General features: G+C 40.6%; 1 protein-coding gene across 5 annotated transcripts in view; it reads left to right on the plus strand.

Moving 5' to 3' along the window:
• GUCY1B1 (guanylate cyclase 1 soluble subunit beta 1) overlaps positions 1 to 14,258 on the plus strand; it is a 101,371-nt gene that overhangs the window by 55,939 nt on the left and 31,174 nt on the right. For all 5 annotated transcript variants that reach the window (XM_077477093.1, XM_077477097.1, XM_077477094.1 and 2 more), the window contains 4 exons: positions 244 to 474; positions 2,311 to 2,427; positions 9,315 to 9,448; positions 13,052 to 13,249. In XM_077477093.1, coding sequence (XP_077333219.1) covers positions 244 to 474; positions 2,311 to 2,427; positions 9,315 to 9,448; positions 13,052 to 13,249 — 680 coding nt within the window. The remainder of the gene's footprint in view (positions 1 to 243; positions 475 to 2,310; positions 2,428 to 9,314; positions 9,449 to 13,051; positions 13,250 to 14,258) is intronic.

Below are 14,258 nucleotides of genomic sequence, written 5' to 3' on the forward strand. Positions count from 1 at the left end.
CATTTACAGTGAAGCTGATTTTACTAGAGTTTAGAATGTTCACTTTAGTTATCAAATCATGCAATAAGAAAATTCTTGTTTATTTATTTCATCTGCATAAGATTGGCTAATATTATTTTTCATTTAAACATTTTCAACTACTTTTAGTAAGTCAACTTCAATATATAGTAGTGAGTATTAACTAGCTACAATATTTCTCTTCTTTAGAGTAAAATATAACAGTAATTTATTGATTTTGATAAGGTTGTTCAGCAAAGAAATGAAGAATGTGACCACACTCAATTCTTGATAGAAGAAAAGGACTCTAAGGAGGAGGACTTGTATGAGGATCTGGACAGGTTTGAAGAAAATGGGACCCAGGAATCACGCATTAGCCCCTACACATTCTGCAAGGCTTTTCCATTCCATATAATGTTTGACAGAGACCTTGTTGTTACACAGTGTGGGAATGCCATCTACAGGGTTTTGCCACAGGTAATTATTTTATTTCTGTAGAAATACAGATTTTCAGTAAATAAAGACATAGGGAAATCATCTGATTGCTCTTTACCAGGTAGCCACAACGACAAGTATGCTCACTTGAGTACCCATGCATAAACCCAAGGCACTATTTGGCCAAGAAGGGTAATAATAAACTATGGGCTAAAAGTCTTTCAGTTTTTCCAATTGCCTTCTTGTCATTGTGTCTACATAAGTGTGCAGTTTCTTTTAAGCTGGCTGATAATTTTTATATCTTTAAAGTGATCTTTCTCTTAATAACGGCAAGGCATTTAATTTCAAATTTAAACGGCATACATTTCTAGAATGTTATACAATTTCCATTAAAACACCAAAAAAATATCTTCTGAAGTTCACAATTGAAGAATCAGAAAATTATCATAATTAAGGAGATTTATTGATATTTATTACACCAGGAAAATCACATGTGTAAAGGACATCAACCCATAGCATCACATTTTACCTTTCTGTAGCCAGAACATTTGGTGGTCTTCTATATGTAAATCTTTTATGACTTATTAATTAAGGAGCAGAGGGAATTAGAAACTTGGTCTGAACCAAACACAACCAATTAGCCTTTCATAGTATCATGGTAGGGGTATATTGTTGTGGGCTGAAGAAGGTGTACTGTGCAAAATGCTCCAAGGTGCCTCATTGGTTGGTTGGCCTGGTAAAAGGTGGTTGTTCCTAAAGAACATAGTTTATTGTGACACTGGGGTTCATTTACTAAAACTGGAGAGTGCACAATCTAGTATAGCGCTGCATAGAAACCAATCAGCTTCCAGGTTTTTTTTTCTTAAAGCTTAATTGAATAAGCTGAAGTTATATGTTGATTGGGCTGCAGTAGATTTTGCACTCTCCAGTTTTAGTAAATCAACCCCACAGTGTTTCACATTTTCCAACATCAGCTTTCTTTTTGGCTTTTGGCATTCGGTCTCATAATATCTAAGAACCTCAAAGCAGGTTGGTGCTAGAGCAGTTCCCTTTTCCAGCTGTGATTGTAGGTCTGAATAAGGAGCAGGAAGCTAGAAAATGCACAAAATGTTTCACTGACAGCTTTGATCGAGGTCTGGTGAGTCCAACCTACCTTGCCGGTACTAGCCAGAAATCTACCTAGGCCAGTCCTTCCCTGAAAATAAAGATTGTGTAAGTTTCTCTGAAAGCTTTGTCCATAGCAACCCATGCAATAAAGTAGCACTGAAGGCAAAAAATGTTTTCTCATTTTGGATGGCGTAAGGAAGGATTATAACCTCTATCAGTTTTTTTGCCATCTATGTCCTATTGGGGAGATTTACCTTCACTTCCTGTTGCATAGCCAAAACAGAAAGTGAGAGAAAATCCCTGCAAATTAAAGGATCCCCTTGATGGCCCTCCATGTCAAAAGTATTGTCCCCATTGGAAGATTTACCCTCTATTACCTTTCTAGGGCCAACCCCAAATTTGGTATTTTCTTTTCCTTTCACTTTTAATGACAATGGTAAACAGGACAATATAGATGGTGAATCCCCCTAATAGGCACACACAGCAATAAAAACTGACAGAGGTTCTAATCCCTCTCCACTCTATCCAAAAGTAAGGTTTTGCTTTTAGTTATACTTTAAGAATACATGGTGGTAACAATCCAGATTGTTAGTATAGAATCAGAAAGGCCAAGACATTCAGTATTCACACCCAAAGTACTTGAACCAATTCTTCTGAACAGTGGTCTGTAAAAGTGTATTCTAAGACTTTTTTAGGATTCCATAAATAGAAATACCAAACTAATATAACTATTTAATATGATTTATTCTTGTGTGTTCCATCATTTTACAGCTGCAGCCTGGAAATTGTAATCTTCTTTCTGTGTTCACTTTGGTGCGACCACATATTGACATTAGCTTTCATGGTATCCTGTCTCACATCAACACTGTGTTTGTCCTGCGGAGTAAGGTAATTGATTTTTAATAAACCTATAGACTGATATGCTGTAAAGAGATAAGCATTCAGTAGATAAAGAACACAAAAATGTGAAAAGAGCACAGGGAGATGTGGCATTTAGACAGCAGGATTGTAGCAGATGCTAAATGTCTTTTGTTGAGCATTTCAAAGCTGACAACCTGACAATATGTTTGCGGTCCTGTTTATAGTTAACTGTCACTCTTTTGAGATGGAACAACCATAAAGAACAAACCATATCTCCTGACATCTTCAGATTAAAGATCTGAATATTTGTTTCTTACCACTTATATATTCTGATGTCACCTGGCATTCGGACCGTGTGTACTAGGCTTGAGCCCCGTACACACAGGCAGAATGTTGGGAGACATTTGCCAGTACAAACAATACTGGCCGCCATTCTGCCCATGTGTTTGTCGGTCTGTCTATCAGAAACCAGCCAATAGGCTGGAAAACCAGAAGCTGACTGACTCGCTGGGGAGATTGCTGGACTAACCTCGCAACTGGAGCTGTCAGGTTTTTTTTTTGTGCAATCCTTGGCGTTGCACAAAAAAAATGTAGTGTGTACCAGGCTTTAATGGGGATACAGACAACACTAAAGAATGACTGGTGTTCTAATCCCTGTCTACTGTATCCATCCCAATGGATTTCAAACCGTGCTGTGAAATATCGATCAGTTTCAATTTTGATGGAATAATACATGCCTAATTTTTGGAGTGATTTTTTGCAAAACAGTTTTTTGAAAAACACTATGAGCTATTTTACTGCTGCACTGTTTAGTGAATGGTGCCGAGTATAATTGGGAAACTAATTATTTGATCCCCTGCAGCTTTTGTAAGTTTGCTCTCAATTACAAAGAAATTAAGGGTCTATAATTTTTTTTTCATAGATGTATTTCAAATGATAGAGACAGAATATCAACCCAAAATCCAGAAAAAAAACACATGATATAAATGTTATAAATTGAGTTGCAGTTCAGTGAGTAAAATAAGTATTTGATCTCCTACCAACCAACAATAATTCTGGCTCCCACAGATTGGCTACAGTATGTGCTCATCTGGTACACAGATTAGTCTTGTCAATTTAAGAAGGTACTCCTAACAACAACTCATTATGTGTATAAAAGACACCTGTTCCTAGAATCTCTTTCTTCCATTCAAACCTCACAGTTAAGACCAAAGAGCTGTCCAAGGATGTCAGGGACAAGATTGTAGACCTGCACAAGGCTGGAATGGGCTAGGAGACCGTCAGCAAGAAGCTTGGTGAGAAAACAAAACAACTGTTGGAGTGATTATTCGCAAATGGAAGAAATACAAAATAACTATAAAGTGCCCTCGCTCTGGAGCTCCATGCAAGATTTCACCTCATGGGGTAAGGATGATCATGAGAAGAGTGAGGGATCAGCCCAGAACTACACGGGAGGTGCTTGTGAATGATCTGAAGGCAGTTGGGAACCACAAACCATTGGTAACACAATACACTGCCATGGATTGAATTCATGCAGTACCCCACAGAGTCCACCTTCTCAGGGCACATGTACAGGCCTGTCTGAAGTTTGCCAGTGAACATCTAAATGATTCAGAGAAGGATTGGAAGAAAGAGCTGTGGTCAGATGAGACCAAAATTGAGCTCTTTGGCATTAACTCCACTCACTGTGTTTGGAGGAAGAAAAATGCTGACTATGACCATAAGAACACCATGCCCACAGTTAAGCACGGAGGTGGAAACATTATGCTTTGGAGCTATTTCTCTGCTAACGGTACAGGTCCACTTTGCCGCATTGAGGGGCCAATGGACAGGGCCATGTATTGTAAAATCTTGAATTAGAACCTTCTTCCCTCAGCCAGAACACTGAAGATGGGTGATGGATGGATCTTCCAGCATGACAATGACCCCTGCCAAGGCAACAAATGAGTGGCTCTAGAAGAAGCACATTAAGGTCATGGAGTGACTTAGCCAGTCTCCAGACTTTAATCCTTAAGAAAATTTATGGAGGCAACGGAAACATCGAGTTGCCAAGCAACAGATAAGAGGATAATATTGGGGTTGACTTACTAAAACTGGAGAGTACAAAAATCTGGTGTGGCTGTGCATGGGAACCAATCATCTTCTAACTTCAGCTTGTTCAATTAAGCTTTGACAATAAAACCTGGAAGCTGATTGGATTCTATGCACAGGTGAATCCGATTTGGAATGCTCCAGTTTTAGTAAATCAACCTCATTATTACAGAAGGTTTAACCCTCCCCTACCCTTTCCAAAATGTAAAAAAAATTTTTAAAAAGTGGGAAGCCACAGGACGATCACTGGGTCAAAGGTGGTCTGACACAATGCTAAATAGGGGTTTCTAATTTTCTGGAGTGGTATTTACTTTTATGATGACATTTGGAGAACTAGAGTGTCTGACAATGATGTTGTTTTTGTGTTCCCTCATAAATAATGTCTAATGCCGCATACACATGATCACACTATCCGGCGGACTTAGTCTGGCGGACAAACCGCCAGAAAGTCCGCCAGACTTTCCGAACGAGCGGACATGCCCACACACAACCGGACTTTCCCGGCCGACTAGATCCGCCGGACTATGGCTGGAGTCTGTACTTTTGAAAATGAACGGACTTGCCCACACACGGAGGACAGTCCGTTCATTTTGAATGCGGCTCCAGGTAGCCGGGACTAGCGCAGGAGGTCAATGTCGCCACCTTTGGCGGCGAGATTGACACGTCGCTAGACCCATCACCTGGTATGGACTTAAAGGGGAAGCCCTATGCCGAAAAAATGGCGTGGGGGTCCCCCCATGGTCCATATAAGACTCTTATCCGAGCACGCAACCCGGCCGGTCAGGAAAGGGGGTGGGGACGAGCGAGCGCCCACCCCCCTGAGCTGTTCCAGGCTGCGTGCCCTCAACATGGGGGGGGTGCTTTGGGGAAGGGGGGCATGCGACGACGACAGCCGCGACAGAAGACCGGGCCACCGCCAGTAAAAGAGCTGGAAGAAGGAGCGGAGGCTCGGCAAAAAGAACCGAAGAGGGGAACAAGACCCCCGTAGTCGGAAGAAGAGGTGACGGCAGCGACAGAAGACCGAGACGTGGCTAGTAAAAGAGCTAAAGGAAGAAAGCGGAGGCCCGGCAAGCAGAACCGAAGAGGGGGACAAAACCCCCGAAGAGGGGGACAAGACCCCCGAAGTCAGAAGAAGACCCCTGTGCAGCGGAGAAGAAGAAAGCCGGGCTCCTCCGTTAGTAAAAGAGCTAGCATAAGATAGCGGAGGAGTCCGGTGAGAAGACCCCCCAAGACGGAAGAAGACCCCCAGAGCAGTGCAATAAATTATTTTAAACCCTTGTGTGGTGTTTTTTTTTTTTACATTTTTTTTTACCAGGTGAATGGGTAGGGGTACATTGTACCCCATACTCATTCACATAGGGTGGGGGCCGGTATCTGGGGGCCCCCTTATTAAAGGGGGCTTCCAGATTCCGATAAGCAGACCCCAACAACCAACGGCCAGGGTTGTTGGGGAGAGGCCCCTCCCCAAAGCATCCCCCCATGTTGAGGGCACACGGCCTGGTACAACTCAAGGGGGGGGCGCTCGCTCGTCCCCACCCCCTTTCCTGACCGGCCGTGTTGCGTGCTCGGATAAGGGTCTTATATGGACCTTGGGGGGACCCCCACACCGTTTTTTCTGTGTAGGGTTTCCCCTTTAATTCCATACCAGGTGACGGGGCTAGTGACGTGTCAATCTCGCCGCCAAAGGAGGTGACATTGACCTCCTGCGCTATTACCGGATACCTGGAGCCGCATCCAAAATGAACAGACTTTTCTCCGTGTGCGGAAAAGTCCGTTCATTTCAAAAGTCCGCCGGACTAGCACACATACGGCCGGATTGTCCGGCGGACAATTTTTGAGTCAAAACTACTTTCTAAGTCCGCCGGACTTTTGGGAAAAAAAGTCAGCCGGAGCCCACACACAGGCGGATTGTCCACCGAACTCTGGTCCGCCGGACCAAGTCCACCGGATAGTTTGAGCTTGTGTACGCGGCATAAAAGGTGATATTTTCAATACACAATGCACTTCTGTAACATTATCCAAATCAGTCACTATATAATAAAAAAAACAATAAAATATTCTACAATATTCAAATAACTGCTTAATTAATAAAGGAGCTACTGTATAAGATTCATGATTGTGTACTAAGCACCATATATAACCCCATAGCATCCAAAATCCAAAAAAATTACACTGAGCATGCAGATTCTACATAGAAAGACGTAAGGTGATGGAAAGAGTAATAATACTATGCACTCCGTAGCAACCAACTAGATTTCCATTTTCAGGAGTTTGGAGCAGTCAGAACAGTGACTTGTTGATTTGGGTGCTCAGGGTTACTACATTTTGCATATTAATGTTTACTATTGAATACATCTATATGACAATAAACAGGTATTACAAGGTCTGCTTGAGTCTTAATGTTTTTTTGTTCATACTTAGAAAAGTGTCCAATAAGCTCTGCATATACATAATTCTAACACACAGCCAGCTCGATTCCGTTTCCACTATATTTTCAGTATATTTCCTTTTAAGGCTATGTTTATCCATGGTTCATGTCTCAGAAGAAAAAAAAATGTAAAATACAATTTTAAAATATACAGTGAGATTTTATTTGTAATACATAGGATCATAGCAACTCATTATGCCAAGTAAAGACTGAAGTTGAATGTTTATACTTTGCATAGTGCCAAGCCAGCCTAATGAAGTGTCCCTTCCTTTTATTGTGATGGCTGTGCAATTCATTGCTGGCTTTCCTTTAATATTAAAGGAAAGGATGTAAAATAATTTTACTCATTTGAATTGCTTAGATTGCGACTGTTATATTGGTCCTTTTATCCATAGAGAGATGGTTTGTCAGGGTATAGACAGATGGTTTGTTTAGGCTCATTATACTTCCAATGTCAATGTCATCTTCCTATATTTAACTTCTTTTTTCTTTGTTTTTTATTAGCATAGGCTCATAGTACATTTTTGACTACAGTAACATTGAAGTTATTAAAGAAATGTGGGCAGGGTTCCAGAAAATACAAGGCTTGTTGTACCTATAAATAAACAGAGAAAGAGAATAAGGACAATAGACTTAAATTTGGAAAGAGACTGGCGGCGTTAAACTAAGGTTACCTGTATATATTTTTAAAGGACCAGTTCACCCAAAATTAATATTTATTTTTTGGTAGATACTGAAAGGCAGAATGTAAGAGACTAAAACCACCAGTTTCAGTTGTCTCTTGGGCCAGTTTTAGTTGTCTATTGAGATCTATTGGTTAGATCTTTGAGCTTAAGTTACTGGGTCTTCACATCTGCTGTTGCCATTATGAGGGATTTTAAATTTGAATTTATTGTATATTAAGTAAAATGCAGCAAGAGATACTATAGTATAAGTACAGTATAACAACTTATTTATGCACACGACAATTGGCAACTTACAAGATAGTTTAGTGATATTGGCATATACGTAGATTATGTAGAAGCCTCATTCAGGGTCAGTTTCTGTGGATGGATTTCGCAGAACAGGGTGAGCTTCCTTGGGAGGGATTATGGCACCTGTAGCTGTAATACAAAGAGAGATACAACCGGGGGCAGCAGACTGAGTGCAGTAGGTGAATGAAAATCAAACTTTGCAAATAGCAAATCACAGAAGTAAAAGTTTAAGAGCCGTATAACAAGTGTCGTCTATGGCTGTGGACAGGAGCCCCGAAGAGCACTGGGAGACCACAATATGGTAGTGGAGAGCGCGTGGCTCAGAAAGTAAAGTCATGTATGTGGGTGTGGTTTTGCATTTCAAGGTGGGGTTGCCTCTTTCTCAAACCAATAGCTTTAGTATTAATGCAGCCCTGCCTTGAAATGCATAACCATACCCACACACATGACATCACTTCCTGAGCCACATGCTGTCCACTGTTGGTCATCTTGTGGTCTCCCAGTGCTCTCCAGGGTTCTCATCTACATCCATGGGCTCCAGGGACAGCTGAACCTCACTCAACCCTCCTATATCTGGATGATTGAGGCAGAATTCCCACATGTTATAAGGCTTTTAACCCTTTATTTTTGTGAGTTGCTTTTTACATTCACCTATTGCTACACTTAGTCTGCTGCCCCTGGGGGTGTCTCCTATGCATTACAGCTACAGGTGCTGCAATCCCTCCCAAGGAAGCTCATCCTGTTCTGTGAAGGTCCATGCCCAGAAACTGACCCTGAATGACTTTTCTACATATATATGCCTGATATTACTACATTGTCTTGTAAGTTGTCACTTGTGTGCATAAATGAGTTGTTATACTGGTACTATAGTACAGTGATGGCGAACCTTGGCACCCCAGATGTTTTGGAACTACATTTCTCATGATGCTCGTACACTGTGCAATGTAGTTGAGCATCATGGGAAATGTAGTTCCAAAACATCTGGTGTGTCAAGGTTCGCCATCACTGCTATAGTATCTCTTGTTGCATTTTACTTAAAGAGGAAGTAAACCCTGATGGGTTTACTTCCTCTTTGTCTCCCTGCAAAGGTAAAGCATAATGGGCTACTATGCATCGCATAGAAGTCCATTATGTGTCACTTACCTGACACAGGAGCCAGCGATGTCACCACTGTCCCCTGTAGCACGAAGTGTCCATCTTCTTCCGGGTATCGCTGCTCCGGCGATGTGAGTGGCCGGAGCAGCGATGACGTCACTCCCGCGCATGCATACGGGAGCCGCCACTAACGGCATATCGCATGCTCAGTGCGCCTGTGCACCGCTGTCTTTCCATAACCTGGAAATTCCTAAAATGAAGTATAGTATGTGCAGAAAAGTGACTATGTGTTCTAATATAATGCATATCATAATATTTTATTTAAGGAAGGTTTACTTGATGTGGAAAAGTCAGAGACAGAAGATGAACTGACTGTCAATGAAATTAGTTGTCTTCGGCTGAAAGGACAGATGATCTACTTGCCTGAAGCTGACAACATTCTCTTCCTCTGCTCTCCAAGGTAAGCTGTCATGTTTGTCAAATATCTCTGAGCAAACTTTAGAGCAGCTTTATAGAAAAAAATTAAAAGCTCCAGCTATATTATATATGATAAATCATTAATTTTACTAGGGATTCAGACACTCCAAATTTATATTAAATAAATTTATAACACCCACAACAGATAGGATGTATACAGGTATATATATACACACACACACAGTATATATATCAAATAGGTATCAGTAAAGTAAGTAGTCCTTTTCTTCATAAACTATTGGTGTAAAATTTTTAATTGGAGGGGCAGCATTTTCAGAAAGAAGTGTCAGTAATGACAGACATTATTTTCCCAGGAAAGGTTTCTTGAGAATGTAATGTAGGTGCCCAGTCTTATAATAGTGCTATACTTTAGTGAGGACAATAAATATAAAAAATTGCTAGGCAAAAAATATTGTTTGCATTTCTGATGATTCAGGTATAAGTTTTTGCATTTCCTTCTTGTTAACAGATGTATATTAAAAGAGGCATATGTAGGCTTATGCAGGCTATTGTTACTGACCTTCCAAAAAGTCTACCTTTCTAGCTGACATGGTGATCCTCTAGTTTTTGCTTTTAAAGTGTCACTAAGTAGACCAGTTAGTTAGATCAGGAGTTCTGACTTCACTCGCTGCATATTTGTGACCATATAAGGTGGCCCCAGGTCCAGGAACATCCAGATACCTGCTTGTCAGCTTAGTTTATTTTCATAGTACCTAAAGATCCACAAAACACACCATTAGACAAGTATTGACATACACAGCTGCCTGGTCCATAGCTGGCCATTGAGGTCACCCATTTCACTTGACAGCCAAAATGAAGGTGAAGGGAGGTGTTGACAGTTATGAACCAAAAAGTTGCGTGGTCAGTAAAATATTAAAAGTCCATGGGGTTTTGGAGAATTCTAAGCACTCTGAATATAAATTAAAGTTATTGCAAAGGCTTTTTTTTTTTTTGTAACAAACAACCCGGATCCTCCTCTTCTCTGGTCCTTCTTCAGCTCTCTTAGCCCCTCCCTCTGGTGAGTGCCCCCTAAGCGAGCAGCTTGCTACAGGGGGTACTTGAGTTGAGTCAGAGTTCTGTGTATCCATTCAGACATGGAAACCCAACCCACCCCCTCTCTCCCCTGATTGGCTGACTGATTTTCATTGACAGCCATGGGAGCCAGTGGCGCCGCTGCTTTGTCTCAGCCAATCAGGAGGAGTGTCTGAGACAGCTAAAACACTTGTGGACACCGCTGCAGAGAGACAGAGCTCAGGTAAGTGATTAGGGGAGTGCTGGGGAGGCTGCCACACACAGAAGTTTTTTTTTTATCTTAATGCATAGAGTGCATTAAGATGGAAAACCTTCTGCCCTTTACAACTCCTGTAAGCCATAACTGAGGCCTCCTTACAAGGTAAGATGAGTCTGTGGGATCATTTTTAAACACGATAGCTTGCTAGGAAATGGGAGTACCATTTAGAAATGACAGCTTCTAAGATGATAAAATTGCCATTTTTTCCACGCACCACATTGTGAATAGTGAAATTAATATAATTTACAGTGCCTTGCGAAAGTATTCGGCCCCCTTGAACTTTTCAACCTTTTGCCACATTTCAGGCTTCAAACATAAAGATATAAAATTTTAATTTTTTATGAAGAATCACCAACAAGTGGGACACAATTGTGAAGTGGAACGAAATCTATTGGATAATTTAAATTTTTTTAGCAAATAAAAAACTGAAAAGTGGTGCGTGCAAAATTATTCGGCCCCTTTACTTTCAGTGCAGCAAACTCACTCCAGAAGTTCAGCGAGGATCTCTGAATGATCCAATGTTGTCCTAAATGACTGATGGTGATAAATAGAATCCACCTGTGTGTAATCAAGTCTCTGTATAAATGCACCTGCTCTGTGATAGTCTCAGGGTTCTGTTGAAAGCGCAGAGAGCATCATGAAGACCAAGGAACACAGGCAGGTCCGTAATACTGTTGTGGAGAAGTTTAAAGCCGGATTTGCATACAAAAAGATTTCCCAAGCTTTAAACATCCCAAGGAGCACTGTGCAAGCGATCATTTTGAAATGGAAGGAGTATCAGACCACTGCAAATCTACCAAGACCTGGCCGTCCCTCTAAACTTTCAGCTCAGACAAGGAGAAGACTGATCAGAGATGCAGCCAAGAGGCCCATGATCACTCTGGATGAACTCCAGAGAACTACAGCTGAGGTGGGAGAGTCTGTCCATAGGACAACAATCAGTCGTACACTGCACAAATCTGGCCTTTATGGAAGAGTGGCAAGAAGAAAGCCATTTCTCAAAGATATCCATAAAAAGTCTTGTCTAAAGTTTGCCACAAGCCACCTGGGAGACACACCAAACATGTGGAAGAAGGTGCTCTGGTCAGATGAAACCAAAATCGAACTTTTTGCCCACAATGCAAAACGATATGTTTTGGCGTAAAAGGAACACAGCTCATCACCCTCAATACACCATCCCCACTGTCAAACATGGTGGTGGCAGCATCATGGTTTGGGCCTGCTTTTCTTCAGCAGGGACAGGGAAGATGGTTAAAATTGAGGGGAAGATGGATGCAGCCAAATACAGGACCATTCTGGATGAAAACCTGTTGGAGTCTGCAAAAGACCTGAAACTGGGACAGAGATTTATCTTCCAACAAGACAATGATCCCAAACATACAGCGAAATCTACAAAGGAATGGTTCACAAATAAACGTATCCAGGTGTTAGAATGGCCAAGTCAAAGTCCAGACCTGAATCCAATCGAGAATCTGTGGAAAGAGCTGAAAACTGCTGTTCACAAACGCTCTCCATCCAACCTCACTGAGCTCGAGCTGTTTTGCAAGGAAGAATGGGCAAGAATTTCAGTCTCTCGATGTGCAAAACTGATAGAGACATACCCCAAGCGACTTGCAGCTGTAATCGCAGCAAAAGGTGGCTCTACAAAGTATTAACGCAAGGGGGCCGAATAATTTTGCACGCCCCACTTTTCATTTTTTTATTAGTTAAAAAAGTTTCAAAAATCCAATAGATTTCGTTCCACTTCAAAATTGTGTCCCACTTGTTGGTGATTCTTCACAAAAAATAAAAATGTTATATCTTTATGTTTGAAGCCTGAAATGTGGCAAAAGGTTGAAAAGTTCAAGGGGGCCGAATACTTTCGCAAGGCACTGTAAGAACTATGAAAATTGAATAATATACATAGTCACATATAAAATTAACTTGAACAAAAATAAATGTGATAAAGTCCCAAAAAAGTATTTTCTAGTATTCTTTTTGGTTAAACACACCAACAAACATCCACCGTGTAATAATGTAAGATTCCACCACATTGAAGCAAAAGATGGCCAATAAATTTTGATAAGCATGCAGATCACTTAATTAGGAAATGCTTGATTTCACTTGCACGTGCTTGTGAGTCAGCAGTGAAATGTAGAAAATATAAGCAAACTGTGCTTTTTTTTTGTTTCTAAATGTATTGACAAGATTTTTTCTAAAAAGTATGTTTTTATATTTTAACGTATATATTTAATACAGAGCCAGGATTTTTTTTTCTGAAATTAAGTTAATCATTAATGCATTCATTATTTACAGTGTAATGAACTTAGATGACTTGACCAGAAGAGGTCTATATCTCAGTGACATACCTCTCCATGATGCCACCCGTGACTTGGTACTGCTTGGGGAGCAGTTCAGGGAGGAATATAAACTGACTCAAGAACTTGAAATTTTGACTGATCGGCTGCAGCACACCTTAAGAGCTTTAGAAGATGAGAAGAAAAAGACTGATACGTGAGAAACGTTTCACCATTTTATGGTTATGTAGTACCAACAACCTCCTTCTGGCCATTTCATACTGGACTTTCTGAGTGCACATGCATCTCCACTAATATTAGTATAGTCAAAATCCCCATATGTTCATTGATATTGTGCAGAAAATTAGTCTGTGCCAGGGGTGGACTGACAACAATCAGGGCCCCTAGACCAAATAAAGCAAAGGATCCACCCATGCCTTGCCCATGTCCCACCCTTGGACCCTTGGCCCCGCCCCTACATTTTGTACAAATGAATAAAAGCAAATACAATACAGTGTTATGTTTTATATATATATATATATATATATATATATATATATATATATATATATATATATATATATATACACAGTATACAGTACAGTGAATATAAAAAGTCGACATACCCCTGCTAAAATGTCAGGTTTCTGTGATGTAAAAAAATGAGACAAAGATAAACAATTTCAGAACTTTTTCCACCTTTAATGTGACCTATAAACTGTGCAACTCAGTTGAACAACAAACTGAAATCTTTTAGGTGGAGGGAAGTAAAATAAAATAATAATATGGTTGCATAAGTGTGCACACCCTTACACTAATACTTTGTTGAAGCACCTTTTGATTTTATAATAGCACTCAGTCTTGGGTATGGATATGAGTCTATCAGAATGGCACATCTTGACTTGGCAATATTTTCCCACTCTTCTTTGAAAAAACACTCCAAATCTGTCAGATTGTGAGGGCAACTCCTGTGCACAGCCCTCTTCAGATTACCCCACAGATTTTCAATCAGATTTAGATCTAGGCTCTGGCTGGGCCATTCCAAAACTTTAATCTTCTTCTGGTGAAGCCATTGTTTTGTTAATTTGGATGTATGCTTTGGGTCGTTGTCATGCTGAAACATGACATTCCTCTTCATGTTCAGCTTTCTAGCAGAAGCCTAAAGGTTTTGTACCAATATTGACTGGTATTTGGAACTGTTCATAATTCCCTCTACCTTGACTAAG

The sequence above is a fragment of the Lithobates pipiens genome, unplaced genomic scaffold, assembly GCF_037356315.1.
Source record: "Lithobates pipiens isolate NorthernLeopardFrog02 unplaced genomic scaffold, aLitPip1_a1.2 Scaffold_13, whole genome shotgun sequence".
In the NCBI taxonomy this organism is placed as follows: Eukaryota; Metazoa; Chordata; class Amphibia; order Anura; family Ranidae; genus Lithobates; species Lithobates pipiens.